Source organism: Pholcus phalangioides, unplaced genomic scaffold (assembly GCF_987345545.1).
Source record: "Pholcus phalangioides strain wild (caught in Gottingen) unplaced genomic scaffold, Ppha-v1.0 ptg000010l_1, whole genome shotgun sequence".
Taxonomy (NCBI): Eukaryota; Metazoa; Arthropoda; class Arachnida; order Araneae; family Pholcidae; genus Pholcus; species Pholcus phalangioides.
Genome location: NW_028301603.1, coordinates 41,890,815 through 41,910,429, shown reverse-complemented (window position 1 = coordinate 41,910,429; position 19,615 = coordinate 41,890,815). Strand labels below are relative to the sequence as shown.

The 19,615-nt window shown below is 37.7% G+C and overlaps 1 protein-coding gene across 1 annotated transcript in view; it reads right to left on the bottom strand.

Moving 5' to 3' along the window:
- LOC149081509 (uncharacterized) overlaps positions 1-19,615 on the bottom strand; it is a 119,235-nt gene that overhangs the window by 90,536 nt on the left and 9,084 nt on the right. Inside the window, exons 5-7 of the mRNA XM_089238347.1 lie at positions 13,965-14,081; positions 1,231-1,347; positions 212-328 (exon numbers count right to left, since the gene is read on the bottom strand). Coding sequence (XP_089094473.1) covers positions 212-328; positions 1,231-1,347; positions 13,965-14,081 — 351 coding nt within the window. The remainder of the gene's footprint in view (positions 1-211; positions 329-1,230; positions 1,348-13,964; positions 14,082-19,615) is intronic.

Below are 19,615 nucleotides of genomic sequence, written 5' to 3'. Positions count from 1 at the left end.
CATCGTAAGAAAATCATCGAATTTTACAGTCCGAAAAACCATATTTGTCCCCTTTCCCCTCTCCAAAATGCCAGTTACTGCCCAGGACTAAGGTGTCGTTGTGGGCTTATGACGATTTAAGAAGGAGGAGGAATAATAATTGTTTAGATCAAATGAAATGTTATGTTGATGTTCCATAGAGAATGAAATGAGATTAGATTTATAAACGCACCTGTTTCGCAGTTCGTGCCGTTGTGAGTTTCAGGACAGGTGCATTTGTACTTCAGGCCTTTTCCTGGCACACAAGTTCCTCCATTCTGACATGGTCTCTTATCGCAAGGATTAATCTCTATGTCATAAGAAACGTAAGAGTCATCGTAAGAAAATCATCGAATTTTACAGTCCGAAAAACCATATTTGTCCCCTTTCCCCTCTCCAAAATGCCAGTTACTGCCCAGGACTAAGGTGTCGTTGTGGGCTTATGACGATTTAAGAAGGAGGAGGAATAATAATTGTTTAGATCAAATGAAATGTTATGTTGACGTTCCATAGAGAATGAAATGAGATTAGATTTATAAACGCACCTGTTTCGCAGTTCGTGCCGTTGTGAGTTTCAGGACAGCTGGCAAGGAAAGGCCATCCTTCTCTTATGCCGGTGGTGACCACCACCCCATGAACTCTTGGATGAACGACCGTTATTTGCCATTCAAGGATGGTATGGCCGCCGCCAAAGTAGCTGCTGCTGCACGATACAACGCTCGCCTACCGGATAGCGTCATGCGTTGGCCTGAGGGACCCGGAAGGGGGATATGCAAGGTAATGCCGACGCCCTGTCACGGTAGCCGTGAGAAACCGAGTTACGCTCTTGAAGCATCATCATCATTTAAAAATGATGGATGTGCTTTTCGATGATGGGACGTGTAAGGTTCAGGAGAAAAGAGGTTGGAAAAAGGCCGAGGAGAAACAGGAGTCGCGAGAGAGAGAAACGAGAACGATTAGAGACATTCGAAAAGAGAGTTAGTGTAAAAGTTTGTACTGAAGAGACAGGACGGTTTCATTGGAGGTGTTGGATAATAAATTAAATAAAGTGTTGTTTTCTTCTTTTGGGAGTGTAGAATCCAGTTATTTCGTCCTGGAATCGTAGTGGAGGTACAGCCGAGGTCTACGACCGATAAGAAGTCGGGGAAAGTTTACTGGGGTGGTATACTGTTACTCAAAAAACAATTTCAAAGTAAAATTTGTATTACTGACCTGTTTCGCAATTTTTGCCTGTGTGTGTTGCCGGGCAGTTGCAGGTGTACTTCAGACCAGCTCCCTTGGTGCACTTTCCTGAGTTCTGACAAGGATTCGACTTGCATGGGTCAATTGCTGTAATACATGGGAAGAGAAAAAAGCGATAGTCACAATATAATATTCTTTCCGAAAAAGGTTATGTAGTGCGGTTGCTATTTAACGAAAAATTTCAAAATATCATTTGAAAGATAGGCTTTAATTGGCCAACTGTAGAAAATCGGAGAAACATCTACTCTTCTGGATTCTGCAGAGAGTAAAATGGTTTTCACAATAGCAGTTATAAGGCGGATCAGGTAAATAAATAAAAAAAGAAAGTGAAACTCCTAAATTGCTAACTTAGTTTAAATATTGGAATGAATGATTTACTAACCTGTATAAATTGTTCGAAAACGTAGTATCACACACACACACCCTTCCGCAGTGCTATCGAATAGCTCACAAAAATGAGTAAAATTAGTGGAAATTTATAAAAGATCTTAAACAAAATATTTTTAAAGGGATGAGTGAGCTGAGCGGAATACAAAATGAGTGCAAAAGAAAAATGAACAACCTCAAGAGCAACTTCAGATTCCAGAAGCATGAAGAGAACGTCCTAGCTCTTACGCGGGAGCTGCCGTTTTGGATAACGGACTTCGTAGCCAGGACAACCTTATGCCGCCATGAAAGACGTGAATCTCTTTTGAAGCCGCGGTGGTGGGAGAGTGATCATTGTGATGGATTCGCATCGCGACGACCTGGGTTCGAACTCCACCTTTACCACAGTGGTGGTTAGATGAAGTTGGTTTTCTGTGGTTTCAACTTCGAAGCACAGCCGATCTCACCGTTAAAATGTCACGACACAGAGACCAACAGGCCGAAAACGGTTTAATTATTCAGTTATTACAGTTTACTCATGGTTTAAAAAGTTTATGGCCGATGGCAGCACACTAAACATAGCAAGCATTTCACAGAATGAACTTGACGTTAGATTCTAACACGTACACGCACATTCCGGCTTGTAAAAACTCGTTATAAATTCCATCGAATGTGTACGAGGTGCATGTATGGTTATGTAGTGTAGCCGTGATAACGTCAAGCAATAAACCAGTGTTTCCCAAAGTGGGAAATATCGCCCCCTGGTGGCTGAAGGAATGGCCCATTTAGACGATAGAAGCTACGGGTATAACATAGCATCGTATATGTTCGCTTGAGTTGAGGGGGGGGGGCGATGAGAAAAAGTAATTCCTGAATTCCTGATGGGACAAAAAAGTTTAGGAAAGTATGGAGTAAACAAACAACACAAGAGGTAAAGAAGAGCTTGAAAGAGAAGATTGATCTGGCAAATCTGTATATAGGGATTGACAGAACAGAATGGAAGCTTTAATTTAGGTAAAGTCTTGATTACTTGTAAAACTAAGTAAGACCTAGAAAAAATTATACAACGAAGTTGATACCAATGTAAAAAAAGGACTAGACGTGACTCCCAACAAAAAGTATTCACTTATTTTTACAATATCCCTCAGGAAATTGACATGGGTAATGCGCAAAAAAATAATCAAACACAAAATTCAGATGTATTATAAGACGGGGAAATTCAGAAAATAAATGAATAAGAAAGGTTAGAAAATGCAACGTTCGCGAAATCTGGTAGCCGAAGTATCACCCAGCATTAGGACAACGCTGCTAGAAATGGACATCAAACCGAAATGGAGCATATGCAGATATACGGGTTATGTGTCAGTCATGAGATGCTTCAAGTGTAACAAATTTAATCATGACTCCAGTGTATTCAAATTACAAATCAGCTGCCCATTATGTTCAGAAAACCACTCGCTGAATGAGTGTAATTCAAGAGAAAAACTATCCTGCTCAGATTGAACGAACTGCAACAAATACATAAGAGTCGGTAAACAACACGCCACAAAACACGCTGCCTCATATAGAAACTGCACAACATAAATTTTGCGCATAGAAAGAAAGAGACAAAATATTGACTATGGATATTAGAGATGATTATCCTCTCATTTGGTACTGTATCTACAAACCAATCCGAAGAAATCTCGTAAGGCAACTATTAACTGAGATCATTCAAAAAATTCAAGCGGATACTATTTTTATTCAAGAACCTTATTGTTTGAAAACAAGGCAGCGGATTTCTCCAAAAATGCAAGAACTTTGCAATCGGAGGAAAACTGAAACGAACGGCTATTATTGTTTTTAACAAAAACATTGATGCTGTAATAATTAGCCAGCATCCAAATAAATATATAGTTTCAGTAGAATTTTAATACAATAACACCCACTTTCAATGCGGCTAGCATTTATGTGGATTGCTATCGATAAGTATCGGACTTAAGTATCGATATTAAAAAAACAGACGATATGATTTCTGTGGTGGAAAGCAGCTTTGGCTCGCCTTGGACACAATTGCGGGATCGACATCTTGGAACGACACCAGAACAAACACACGTGGAAAAATTCTTTACTCGTCCCTGTCTTCTAAACGTCTTTGGATTATTGATGATAATTTGGACACACCTACTTTTTGCTCTCCAAAAGGGCAAAGCTATTTAGATTTAACAGTAACGTAACATTCCTTCTCTCCTAACATGAATTCCTGGTCGATCGCAGAAGAAGAAAGTTGCTCCGACCATAGAATTATCAGTTTAACAAATCAAGAACAGTTTCGTGGTGGAACAATGAATTCAACGAACTAAGAAAGAAAGATTGAAAACTCAAAACGGAAAATATATCAAAAAACTCACAATAACGTTGAACGCAGGAATAAAGAGAACGCAGGAAAAATGACTATTTCGAATGTAAGTGGCAATACAGCAGGAAACTATGATTTTATAAGTTTCTATCATCGAAAGAATATTGCACAGACGTAAGCTCACAGCCATAAACTATATTTTACAAAATTTCAACGGGAAAATGTATATAAAGACCAAACAAGTATGACAACAGTTAAAGCCTTGAACGGAGACTACACAACGGATTTTAATGAAACTCTTGATACTCTGGCTAACAACCAATTCGTACATTTTGATGACAGCAACAATATTTCATATCAAAAATTTAAAACGACTTCTGGAAACTCCGTTAGACACTGGGAATGACTTGATTTTCACGTAAAAAAGGAATTCGTACTATAATCAATAGGGATACATAAATTTCGTATTTACGAAATAACTGCGATTAATGCGAAATTCACGAAATAAATGCGAAATTTGCCCATTTTTACGAATAAATGCGAAATTTGCCAATTTTTACGAATAAATGCGAAATTTGCCAATTTTTACGAATAAATGCGAAATTTGCCAATTTTTACGAATAAATGCAAAAAATTTGAATTTTTGCTACTCTTCTGCGAAATTTCGATAATTTAAATTTTGTCGTTAATTCTTCCGTGTGTTTCCAAGCTATAATTGACACCTTAAATGAATACGAAACGAAATACGAAAATAAAGTAGCTAGTATCAGTCTCCGTGCGTTATATGACTTCGTGCTTCAAATTATTAAAAACACTTCTTGGTGACAACATTTGGCTCTACCACAATGCTGGGTGCATAAAGTGAATCTTGTGGGTGACGCATTCATTAAAGAGAATTCAAAGAATTTAATTCTGTTGTGGCCAAGACGAAGATAACTGTTTTTGCACTCAAGAAAAATGAGCAGTGCATATTTAAGCTACCATCTGGAGAAGACCGAATTTCTAGTAAAATTATTTCAGTCACAAATCAATTCCCGAATTTTGTTACTGCATTATACAACAAGTGTCTATCGAGAGGACTGTTTCCACTCGTTCGGAGACATTCTTGCCTTCATTTCTTCATTAAGCCTGGTAAGGAAACATCAAAATTTCGTCCAATCAGCTTGATTCTAGTAAGTTGAAAGGTGCTCCAAAAATTGTTGATCGAGAGAATAATGCACTTCCTGTACTTCAGATACAAGCTAAGGCCTAATAAATTTCGATTCTCTCCAGGCAAAAGTATAATAAAATAAAATAAAATAGTATAAAAAAAAAAGTCCTCAGATCACGAGAAGAGTTACGGGAACGCCCCTCTCTGGAGAGGGTCCATTTCGGCGCGGGTAAATTATAAAAACTATCCCGGGTTGCCAGTAAAGGCCGTCTTGGCGCAAATCGGTTCTCTCTGTACGCCAAGGTATTCTTCACGCTTCAGTGAACTCCGTCAGTCTTCACGCTTGAGTAAGCTGCGCTTTTTGTGTTGGCGTTTGTTAAAAGATGTTATTAAGTAAATTAAATTTTTTAATTTAAAAAATTTGAATTTTTATTAAATTTAAATTTAATATTTTGAACTAAAATATTTAATACGGAAAAATTTTAAAGAGAGTAGTGATAATTTAGTAATAAAGGGAGTAAAATTACTTTAAATTAATAATTAAATTACTAAAATAATAAAATAAATTAATAATTAAATTACTAAAATAAAATAAATTAATTGTTAAATTACTTTAAATTAATAATTTAATACAAAGGAAATATTATTAATTTAGTTAATAATAATTTATTACTATTGTGAATTATATAGCATTTTCTTCGGTTTAATTTCTATACCGCAGCAAGAGAATGCCACCTGCTAGCAATTAGCCATTCTTCTTCTGTTTACCTTCTCTTATCGCCATCATCGTCATTTTTACTTTCTCCACAGAAGCTACTCATATGGGCTTTTCAAACAGATGACAAATAAAAAGATTGAACAGGCATGCTTGTCAAGTTTGCAGTTACGTCTGTAGCCACCTTAAGGGCATGCCCCCCAAGGGCAGGGCTGACAGGGATCCAGCCCTGGGGCCTTGGATGATTCTAATCGTTTTTTACAACTATAAATTCACTTTAGAGTGACCCGTGGGAGATTCCAGCCTGAGAGCCCGGCTGCAAGATGTGGGGGCCATATTTAAAGGCATCGGAAGCATAGTCCTCTCATGTTGCAGCAGGGATCCTGGCTGGGATCTCTCACCGGCCGTCCATACTCTATTTACAGTGTGGAAAAAAAAAATTATAAGAATTCTCCTGGATTAGGTTTTGTCAGTCCCATCCTTCTTAGGGCCATGGTCGAAAATGTTTTATACGTGTAGTGTTGGGCTTCAGCTTGATGCATGGAACTGATTATTGAAAAAAGGCTAGAGTTTCCGATCCCTTCTGCGGAATAAAATATATATTTTTTTGTATTAAAATAATATGCTGTAAGTGCTCGAGCAGCCGGGCCGTCTTAAGAGCATCACGGACCTTCCTGGGCCAAGGGATTTTTCTGAGGCCCTACCACGTAAATTCTGGAAAATTTCAACATGATCTTATTTTTGTGAATCTAATGAGATAATGCCTTAAGACGGCACTGTCGAACAGCCGGTGTTTACGTAACAAAACACTGCAATGACGAAGTTATCGAGAGCACTGCCGTGGCGCTTTTAGTGAAATTTCTAGGAGGCCAAAATAGCGCTAAAGACGCCAAACGGGAAAGCGCCGTTGCCCGATGGGCAGTTGCTTTACCTAAAAGGAAATGATAGAATCGTCCGACGTGACGTAGGCCTTCTCGTGATCGGTGGACTAATACTTATCATCAAAGTCTCAAACTTCGTGAAAGACAGTTTTCGGAAAAATTCTCAAATTTTAACTATAGCTTTGGACGTGAAGGGAGCATCCGATAGAGTTGCTGGGATGCCTGGAGTTGTTGCCTTGCACTGATAACATTTCACCTAAGTACTGGTTACATCCAGAGAAAGATGTCACTACCTCCTATATACAGTTGGTAGTGAAGATGTGCAGATAGAAAAAAAAATTACAATAGACAATCACCTACAGGTATTTACTGACGGCAGTGAGATTAAGGTCACTACATAGTGCACTTTTGTGATTTTGCAAAGCGATACTGACATACAAATAAACATCGAGTGGGTCAAGGGCCAGTATTAGGTCTAATATGACCGAAAACGAAAAGAGAGATGAACAGACTGAAACAGCGGTCCTGTCAAATCTTCCTCTGAGCTATGAAAATTCCTAAATTTTACATCAAGAAAACGAAAGCAATATGGGAAAATTTGTAGTATGAAACCTTCAATGAGGATGTATACGAACGACGAACGCGCTGTTATATACGGAGAACACAAAGGTTTAAATTATAATAAAAAGTTTATTTATGAGATGAAGCAAAGATACGACTGACTCGAGCCGATACAAAATAACATCTGCCTCAAAAGGCGGGAAAAATAACATAGATAATAATTGTGTAAGCGGTGCCATCTAGTAGCGATACAGAGAAAAAGAATAATAAGAAATACTACAGCTACATACACAAACAGAGGAAATGAGCTAAATTATTCGTCCCAAAGGTGCAGCAGAGACTTACCCAAAGAAACTTTGGGAAAAGACTTACCCATTTACAAACTTACCCAAAGATCATTCAGGACATGCCAGAATCAACGAATATATTTTTAGGTTCAAGCATGCCTCTTCTCCGTCTACCTGTGACTACACAAATGCAAACTGTGGAGCATATCCTTTTCTTCTGATCTAACTGGGACTCTTACGAACTGATACGAACTTTGCAAACATATCCTTTACCATCACTAAAGGTGATCAGTGGCCGCCAGAACTACGAACGTTCATTTCAGATGAATATTTTGTTAAATTCAATCGTTTTATTGATAGCATATTGTACCTGTGTGGATATATAAGCACACAACTTATTCCCCCTTAATGTATGTATTTTATTTTTTGTATCTTAAATTTTTGTTTTCTTTCGTCCTTTTTTGTATATTAAAATTTATTTATTTTATTTTCGCAATTTTTAATATCATAGAACTTCCAATAGCTCTTTTTTCGTGTTTCAACTGATTGTTCGCACGTACATTTGTTGTGAATGTTTTATATACTTTTATTAATGCCTCATATGCTATATAATATTACATTATTTGTGCTTTCATTTTATATTCAACTAGCTATAATTCCCGGCGCTGCCCGGGTTTTCTTTAATGAGGCTGTTTGGATCACGTGATATCTCCGTCTTTCTTTGAGGGACAAGCAAACCGTGTCTAAGTTAACCAATATGGCGACTTCCTGCGCGTCTTCATGAGATAAACAAATCCAGATTTCTTGAATCTGGATTTATTTATTTAGATTTAAAGAAACGTAGAAATGAATATTTTTTCCTTTTTTTAAAGGGTCGCTAGGCATTTTGATCCCCCCCCCCCCCGAACTTCAAGTTATCCATCTCTGCCAGTTTCTGTTTCAGAAAATGCTCAATTAAAGCTGCGGAATTTCTTCGATTTTTCTTTATTTCTACTAACCCATAATTAATTTTAAAACATCCTAAACTATATGAATTTATGCAGTTGAATATTAAAAGACAATACGCAGACATTAATTTTCATGCTTGACAAGATATAAATAAAAAGTTTAAATAAATGTTATTACATGAATACCCAACTCAAAAGTAGGTCCGGCTAATTACTTCATATTCAATCTCCTGGGCTTAGTATACCTCTAAGCAAACACAATATTTCAGAAATTGGGAATTCTATACAATTTTTAAAATTATTGATGTGGCGGAAAACCCCACCAAATTTCAGCATTTCTACAGTAAAATCGGCAATTTTAACAGTGATTTCTATGAGTCTCACCCTTTTCCTGACCCTCAAAGCGATGCTGATGATGATTATGACGTCTATTCAAAAAGCCTCACTACTGAGAGTATTAAATGCAATTGTATTGAATAGTAGTAGTGTAGTATTGAAAGTATTGGCAAACCATTATAAAGGCATAAACTATTATACATATACATATACTAACAGGATTAAAGAAGTGACAAACCATTGTAAAGGCATATACACGTCTGAAACGCATTGCTAGGGAACCACGGTAACCAAAGTAAACGTTCGGAAAGTGATTGTTGAGGCCCGAAAACCATTGTTGCCCGACAGTTTTTGCCCATTTGGGGCACTTACCCTGCTCTGACAAAAATTTAAAGTAGCCTATCGTTTAAGTCGGGTCCCATTTGGTATATATGCGAAATTTGGCGACGATCCATCTAAAATTGTAGATTTGTATAGAGAACATACATACACACAGACAGACAGAAAATCAATTTTATATATATAGACTAGCTGATACCCGGCGACGTTGCCCGCCCCGTAAAAAAATGCATATATGTATAGCTTATTAATTATTTGTTAATCAAAATATTTCTGCATTAAGTAAGAAAAAATTACTTTAATTTTTAAACATTTTAATTAAAAACTTCAGGCAATTGCCTGTGGATACACAATATTTTTTTGTTTTCCCATCTGGTGTGTAGACGTACAAACTTTTAGGATTACCAACACGCGAACAGGCGACGTAAAGCTGTCCGTGTGAAAAACAGGGCTCAAGTAGGTTGATACCTGCCATTACTAACAACTGGCCTTGCGCTTTGTTGCTTGTCATGGTAAAAGCTAAATGAATCGGGAACTAATCGCTTGAAAGTGAATGGCATTTCTTCAGTGATAATTGGGATACGTGGAACGAAGACGTCTTCTCCTCCAGCACATTCAGTTAGAATCGTTGCTTCATTGATGTAATTGTGCAATTTCTTCACGCAGAGTCTGTTGCTATTGCAGAGTATCGGTGTCGACAAATTTCTTAAAAGCATTACAGGTACTCCGACTTTGAGGGTCAAGTTGTGTGGTGGCACACCCGGAATATCCACAGATACAGCACTATCTGCACTATGTCTGTGACAGTGTCAACCGATTTGTAAGATGTGGAGTCTCCCGGAATAATTTTTAGGATTTTTTCGTTAATTTTGTTCACACTGTCATTTTTCGGTGCCAGAATCGCTCTCTCACAAAGCCACTCATGGTTTCGGTGATTTTGTTGAATGTTTGGGAAGACTTTGTCTGCAAGTTCTTGAACTGAATTTAACAACTGGCAAAATCCATTTGGGAACGGAATGAGTCCAGTGCTTGAGTCTACGGGAATTCTTCCATTGCCAAGTTTGATCAACTGATGTGAAAATGATAGCAGTGCTGAGTCATTTTGCTGTTGAACTCGCATGTTGGTGGATAATGATAACTTTTTAACTTCGTACCAGAGTGTCAACTTTGTGCCAGAGTTTTTTAAATTTAAACTATACCTATACGATGGGCGGTTGATAAGATAAAGGCCGCATTATCACTAACAGAACACCCTGTATGAAACCAGCTAGCTGAAATACCCGGCGCTTCCCGGGTTTTCTTCAATTACTGGGAGGATTGGAAAAGTGGCAAACCGTTATAAAGGAATAAACTGTTATAATAACAGAATTAAAGGTGTGACAAACCATTGTAAAGGCATTATACACATCTGAAACGCATTGTTGGGAACCACGGTAACCAAAGTAAATGTTCCGAAAGTGATTGTTGAGGCCCCAAAACCATTGTTACCCGACAGTTTTTTGCCCATTTCGGGCATTTGCCCAGCTCTGACGAACTTTTAAAGTAGCCTACGGTTCAATCCCGGACCTGTTTGGTATATATGCAAAATCTGGCGACGATCGGTCTAAAACTGTAGATTTTTATAAAGACCATACATACATACATACATACATACATACTTTCACATTTATATATAAGACTAGCTGATACCCGGCGACGTTGCCCGCCCCGTAAAAAAAAATGTATAGCTTATTAATTATTTCTTAATCAAAAAAAATTCTGCATCAAGTAAGAAAAAATTACTTTTTAATATATTTTAAAATATTTTAATTAAAAACTTCAGGCAGTCGCTTGTGGATAAACAATATTTCTTGTTTTTCCATCTGGTGTGTAGATGCCAAATTTTTGGGATTACCAACACGCGAGGTAAAGCTGTCCGTGTGAAAAACAGGGCTCAAGTAGGTTGATTCCTGCCACTGCTAATAACTGGCCTTGCGCTTTGTTGATTGTCATGACAAAAGCTAAATGAATCGGAAACTGTAATCGCTTGAAAGTGAATGGTATTTCTTCAGTGATAATTGGGATGAGTGGAATGAAGACGTCTCTCCTTTGGCACATCCAGTTAGAATCGGTGCTTCGATGATGTAATTGTGCAATTTCTTCACGCAGAGTCTGGTGCCATTGCAGTCTCGGTGGCTCCAAATTCCTTAAAAGCATTACCAGTGCTCTGACTTTGGGGGCCAAGTTGTGTGGTGGCACACCCGGAATATCGAAAGAGTTCAGAAATTCTGCAGGATACAGAACTGTCTGCGTTGTGTCTGTCAAAGTGTCAACCGATTTGTAAGATGTCCCGGAATAATTTTTAGGATTTTTTCGTTGATCTTGTTCACACTGTCAGAATCGCTCTCACAAAGCCACTCATGGTTTCGGTGATTTTGCTGAATGTTTGGGAAGACTTTGTCTGCAAGTTCTGGAACTGAGTTTAACAATTCGCAAAATCTATTTGGGAACGTAATGAGTCCAGTGCTTGGGTCTCTACGGGAATTCTTCCATTGCCAAGTTTGATCAATTGACGTGAAAATGATAGCAGTGCTGAGTCGTTTTGCAGTTGAACTCGCATGTTGGTGGATAATGATAATTTTTTAACTTCGTGCCAGAGTGTTGATGATTTGAGGCAAGCATTGAGTTCATCAGCTGGCGTTGAACATTTTTATTCTCAGTTTTGTCGTCGTAGTTGTAGTTCTCTGTTGTTAGCATTGGCGTACGGCGGGGATTTGGGGTTCTAACTCCCTCCCCCCTTGAACCAAGATTACAGTGTTGTTTCGCAGGGAAAAACATACCCCCCCCCCCCCCCAGATGGAAAAAAAATCTGAAACCTCCTCGAAAAAATTCTGCGTACGCCTATGGTTGTTAGCGACGTCATACGTCCAACTTGTGCAGCGAATATTATTCAAACGCCTTTTAAGCATTTTTTAAATTGAAACTATACCTATACGATGGGCGGTTGATAAGATAAAGGCCGCATTAGCACTTACAGAACACCCTGTATAATAGGCTAGCAGAAATACCCGGCGCTTCCCGGGTTTTCTTCAATTACTGGGATGATTGGAAAAGTGACAAACCGTTATAAAGGAATAAACTGTTATAATAACAGAATTAAAGGTGTGACAAACCATTGTAAAGGCATATATTCCCGTCTGTAACGCATTGTTGGAAACCACGGAAACCAAAGTAAACGTTCCGGAAGTGATTGTTGAGGCCCCAAAACCATTGTTGCCCGACAGTTTTTTGCCCATTTCGGGCATTTGCCCAGCTCTGACAAAGTTTTAAAGTAGCCTACGGTTCAATCCCGGACCTGTTTGGTATATATGCAAAATCTGGCGACGATCGGTCTAAAACTGTAGATTTGTATAAAGAGCATACATACATACTTTCACATTTATACACTATCTACCAATAAGTATTTGGACACCTATGCAAATGATGATATCTGTGGTCCTGAGATACGTCACGCCCTCCGCCGGTATATATCGTGTAGGAAACAACATCGGCATTAGTCGCATGCAAGATGCCGCGCAGTTCGGAGCTCTCTGATTTCGAGAAAGGTATAATTATCGGGTATCACAAAAATGGCCGATCCTTAAGGGACATATCTAGCGAGCTGAAGTACCCAAAATCGACAGTGGCCTATGTGATTAAGAAGTGGAAGGTGAGCTGTGATTGTCAGAATTTGCCCCGAGTCGGCAGACCAACGAAACTGGGAGATAGAGACCGACGGGTGCTGTCCAGAGAAATTCGGAATAACCGCACCCAACCGATGGCCCTCATCCGCGAGGAGTTTCAACAGGCATCCGGGAGTATTGTTTCAATGAATACCATCCGTAAGGAAGCACATCTGATTGGTTTTCATGGTCGTGCTGCTGCCCATAAGCCTTTGATCACAAAGTCCTACCGCGTTGCTCGGTTACTGTGCTGCAAAGCACATCGAAATTGGACTGTAGATCAGTGGAAACGGGTTCTTTGGAGCGACGAATCAAGTTTCACCCTCTACTGTTCGGATGGCAGGGTCTGGGTCTGGCGTCTGCCTGGAGAACGTCTCCTGCCAGAATGCATTGTGCCAACAGTCAAGTTCGGCGGAGGTGGAATTATGGTCTGGGGGTGTTTCTCCTGGTATGGACTGGGACCCTTGGTCCCCATTCGTGGTAAGCTCAACGCCGATGCCTACTGCACTATTTTGGATGACAATGTGCTTCCTACATTGTGGCAGTTTTACGGGGTGGACCCCTGTTACTTCCAGGACGACAATGCCAGCTGTCATACTGCGAGGCTAACCAAGGCTTGGTATGGTGCCAATGGGGTTCATCGAATGGACTGGCCTGCCCAGAGCCCAGACCTGAACCCTATCGAGAACCTCTGGGACGAGTTGGATCGCCGAATTAAGGGGTGCCCTACCCGTCCAAAATCGGTGAAGGAACTGACATGTCTTCTCCAAGCCGAGTGGAAGAAAATACCACTAGCCGTCACACAAGGACTTGTGGAAAGTATGCCCCGGAGGGTTCACGCTGTAATTGCCTATCGTGGAGGCTCTACCAACTATTGATTTTGAATAAAGTTAGTTTTTCTTTTCTATCACAGGTGTCCAAATACTTATTGGAAGATAGTGTATATAAGATTTACACTCTGTTAGTCGGAGATATGATATTGTATTTCAGTTCGCAAAAAAAATTCACGCAGGCACGCAGATCTAGTTGCAAACAATAAGTATCTATCATAAATAACCGTCATAACAACTAGCTTTTACTCACCTGTCTCACATTTCTTGCCTGTGTGGGTTTTAGGGCATGTGCATGTGTATGTGTAGCCTTCTGATTTGAAACAGGTGCCACCATTCTGACATGGCTTCTTGACACACGGATTATCAGCTGCAAAAAAAAAGATAAGAAATAGCCAAAAAAATAAAAATAAATAAATAAAAATTAAGTAGCTTAGTGTATTTTATTTTTAATTTATATTTTTAGTTTCATTTATATTATTTGATCTGTCCAATATACAAATACAAATACAACGCCACAACAGGCAAATCGCCCAACGAGGTGGCTGACTTAAGAACATCATGGATCCCCGAACCCTTTTTTACCCTACCTACTACTGCTACACCACACATGTACCCCGCCCACAATCCCCGCGTGGAACCCCCAACGAATCGGTACATGCGGGAATGTGCGTGTACGTGTAGTGAAACCTGACGTGAAGTTTTTTTTTGTTTCTCTGTAATGCTTGTTATGTGTAGTGCTGCCATCTGCCACCAGTTTTTCAAACTATGAGTGAAGTGTTATGATTGAATGATTTTTCGTTGTAGGACTGTTGCTCTCTGTGGCGAGACTTTTTAACGGGGAGATCGGCTCGCATTTGCGCCTTGAAGTTGGGAACCACAGAAAACCAACTTCAGCCGACCACCACTGTGGGGTTCGAACCCGGATCCTCGCATCGCGAGTCCGTCACTATAACCACTCGACCACCACAGCGGCCGCCATATATATGGCAGTTGTGTATATTCATGAGTATTTTCATGATATGACTGCAATTCCGGGAGTATTCTATAACGCATGCACAATATAGCGAGGGACTTCCCGAGAAAGGTGTAATGTTCAGTCTTATGTTAAAATGTTTCGGCGCGTTTAACTTGTGAGTTTTTATAATAAACTTGGTGGATGTTATATTTATTTCGTAAGCTTTTGAAATTGAGGCATTTATCGAATCATTCATTGTTTTTACTGACATTTATTACTTGAGTTTTTTTCTTCATCCAATAGCTATTTCTGTTTACTATTCAATGCTGTCTAATTCTCAATTAATGATGCATCAGTGGAAATAAATTTTTCAGTGATGATTCTCTTTGTTGTAAAAGCGGTCATTTGGCCAATTTTATGCTCAAGAAAGATCGCATTCTAGAGAAGACACCGAACTGATGATGGAGCATAGAAACAATCCCCCGCTTCTTCACAGGGTTATAGAAGAAATTGCAATTTAATCAGGTTATAACTTGCGAACTAAAAAAAAAAAGTTATTTTTTTAGATACATAAGTGGTATATCCAGAATATGAAGATGGGAAAAAACCACACCTGTTAGAGTAATTTACGATTGAGCGTTTATAGATAAAATTAGGCGAGTAATTTAGAGTGCAACAGAGGTTCTCAAACTCTTTTCGCCCGTGTTGCCCGTTTCCGTAATCAACGCTTCGGCGACGGCTTCCCCAAAGCTAGTCCTAACAAAGAAGAACCATCGTCAGTGGTGAACCAGGACGCCGTTTGCGCACAATTTGTTAACCGCATTATTTATCGTACAGTAGTGGAATAAAACCAAGGCCAGGTGAAAACTATCGATTGAGAAAAGTAAAGCCCAGAATTTCAGATTTTTACTCAATGATGACTCAGTATTGATGAGAAATGGTACATTGGGAAAGAAAAATTCGAAAAAGATTAGTCAACTTTTGCGTGCATATAAAATTACATACACGCAAAAGTTGACTACTTTTTCTTTAAAAGTTTCTTTTATATATAATATATAATTTTATATATTTTATGCATAAAATAAACTTTTTTTCAGATTTTCAATGCAATGAATGAATTTGGAGGAAAAAAAAGTTAATACCAGGCTTCTTTTCAGACATTCCCTACTTTCACACTAGAATGAATGGAAGCGGTAATTTTGACCACAATAGACAGAAATTATGCATAAATTATTTTCTTTACCGAAACTCTTTTAGAACATAAATGATAAAAAAAACTACACTCTGCCTTCGGAAACTAATTTGCATGTACTGACTAATGATTTTAATAACCATTTCATAAATATTACACAACAAATCCACGAATACGGAAATTTTGAGCAGTATATTCCTCGCAGTGACAAATCAATTTTTCTAGCCCCCACAGATCTAACTGAAGTCTACAAAATAGCAAAACCTCTTAAAGACACTGCATCTTGTTATGATATCCTGACTATTAAATTCTAAAGAGCTTTCCTGAATGCATGTATCAACTAATGGCTGACCTAATTATTAATTGCATTGAAAGGGGTGAATTTCCTGAATCACTCAAATCAGCCATAGTTGTTCCTATTTTTAAAAATGGTAATCAGAATAACCTCAGCAACTATAGGCCCATCTCAATATTGTCACCTACCTCGAAAATAATTGAAACACTTATTAAAACTAGGATTTATTCTTTTTTAAATAAAAATAATTTCTTCTTCAATAACCAACATGGTTTCCTACCAAATAGAAATACTGAATCTGCTATTTTAAAATTTTCTGAATATGTCTACAAGAATATTGACCAATCTAGAAAAACAACAGGTATCTTTCTGGACGTAAGAAAAGCATTTGATAGCGTGAATCATGAAATCTTCTCGCAAAATTGTACTCCTATGGAATTAGAGGAAATACTTTTAATTTTACCCATTCTTATCTCACTAATAGAACTCAAAAAGTTAAATGCAATAATTGTTTAAGTAAGGCCATGAAGATAATCAAAGGAGTCCCACAAGGGTCTAATTTAGGACCATTATTATTTATAATTTTTATCAATGATCTATGTAATTTAAATATCAATGGTAAAATCATCACGTTTGCAGATGATACTGTAATTCTATATTCAGGAGATGCCTACCAAACACTTATCAACAATATAAATACCGACCTGTCAACAGTTCGTAATTGGTTTATTGCTAATGATCTTCTTATCAATATTTCCAAAAGTAAATTTATCAACTTTTCCTTACACAATATTCCACATATTGACTATGACATAATTTTCCATGAACCAAATTGTACTAGTAATAATTCATGTGACTGTCAACGTATAGAACAAATATCCTCTATAAAATACCTAGGTATTTATATTGATCAAAATGTAAAATGGATATTTCATTGTAATCATTTAAAATCAAAACTTCGTTTCATTTTATACAAATGCTTCAACCTGAAACCATATGTAAACCGATCTTTCTTGTTAACCTATTATTATTCAATGTTTCATTCACACTTACTTTATGGTCTGCCACTGTGGGGAAGTGATTATGTCACCAATATTGCACCCATTATTTCTTTACAAAAAAAAGTTATTAGAATTTTGGCAAGCAATTACATCACTCCTACAAATGAATTTTTTCTTCAATTAAACATCCTTTAAGACATCTATACTTTTACCGATCAATACTTATAATTAAAAAAAACCAATTCTCTTTACCTCTGAACTCGTCAAGAACATTTAATAGACACAATTTTATTTACTGCCTTATTCAATGCCTTTAGTTCATAAAACTATCTTCAAAAAACATTTTAGCTTTCTCTTTCCTAAATTTTTTAATAGCCTTCCAAATGATCTCATACAGTCCACCTCATTTTCAATTTTCAGAAAAAACCTCAAAAAACACTAACTATAAATTTTCAATATTGAAAATTATTTCTGATTTCATCCACGGAATCTCAATCACTCCCTGTTGTGTGTGTATTACTGTCTTTTCACCTCCACCTGTCGAATTATGCATTAAAATACCCTCGCTGTCAACTCTGCTCTGCCAGTCCAATTCATACATAATCATATGTTGATTTATAGTTGATTGATTGTTTTCAATCTCAAAAATCAGTACATAGTGACTCTTTATTTTACAGTGTATGATAATTGAAATTTTATTGAATTAACTTCATTGTAACAACCAGTATGGCGCCTTGATGTCTCTTTGGTGGTTTTCACTAACCTAATGTATTGTTATCATTCAACTAACATATTAATAAAATTGAAATTGAAATAGTATATATTTAGTTTCTTCGACTTATTTTTCTAATATAAACCCTTCTTCACATCCCAAATTTTTTGTGGAATTTTGGACAAAATGGCTTGTGATTGTTATCATAAAACCTGATCTTGTGTTTTGTTACTGTAAAATGATTTCGGACTGTTATTCTTCGAGATTTTGTACAACACACAACGTGTGTGTACAAAATCTCGAAGAATAACACACACAACGTGTGTGTTGTCCAAGATCCTCTGTGTAAACCCGATATGGAATATCATTTCGACCACTCGCTATATTCATGTCGTATTATAACGTAGCGTTACACGAGAAGACATCAGTACCGTTTCATAAGGGACTACTCCAGGTTGTGGTGTCACAGGGAAGTTTTCTCTAACAGGGCTGTGAATAAATGGAGATATCTTATCCCCGGTTGTCGTGAATCGTACCACAATCGATACGTTTAAAAAAGAAGTACGATAAACATAGTGGGATAAATCGAGAATCAATCCATACTTAGATTAAGACAATCGTAATTTTTTTTATGGGCAGTTTATTAAATAGTATTAATTATTAGTTTTTTTCTTCTTTTCGCGATATTTACTTTTATATAGAGTTGCAGTACTTTGGTTATATTTGACATCCATATTTTTTATAGGAATCTTATTTCAGCCACCTCGTTGGCTATTTTGCCTGTTGTGGCCTTTGTATTTGAAGGGTCGGGGGGATGGTTTTAATGCATAAAACAAAATTTTTCAGGAGACGAAAAACATGTTATTCTTTAATAATCCGGTTTAATTACCATTTTAGAAACTTTATTTTAATTTTATATTATGACATGTTATGCAAAACTCCAAACTATTTTCTAAAGCAAATACAAAAATGGTTGTATATAGTTTTTTCTTGTCTCCATCCTCCGTGAACATGTAGTTTGAGCAGGATTCTGAAACCGAACACACATACACATATTGTATAAAATTTGAATAATTATGATATTTGATCATGGTAAGATGAACTAAGGTAAAAGTATTGGTGGATAGTGCAGAAAAATATTCAGTGGGGAAAAAATTCGTATTATATATTTTGTCATCTCATTGTCGTTTATATACTCCAAGTACAGTACCTCGTTGATGAGTCACTCTTGGGAGAGCAAAAATATGACTTAGTAAGCGGAGTGACTCGTTAAACGGAGTAAGCCATAGCTTGCCAATTCCTGCCTGAGGACAATTGGGACTTCCAAAAAAGTGGTCCGGTAAGCGGAGTGACGTGTTACCGGGTGACTCACTAACGAGGTTTGACTGTATTATACATCACCATGCTGCTCATCACTCTCACGTCCATCCCACGTCAAGCTGTTGTAAAAGCTCTTAGCTTCAGGATTGAAGAGAAACCTTGTTGAAGATTGCAGGTTTTCGTACTTTGCACGAGAGTTTAGGATTGGGGGAATTTTTGTACAAAACTTCCAATTCTTCGATAGACATGTCCTTCTCTTGCTAATGACCCTTTCGCCATTTTTGCTTGTCTTTAACAGTAAATTCATGACTGGTGTAACTACCAAAAAACTGGACCGATGGTACACTAAACGTGGTGTAGAATTATCCACATCATGGTTTCCCAACGTTTTTGTCCCTTTTTCAAATTTTTTTTTCTCCCATCGCC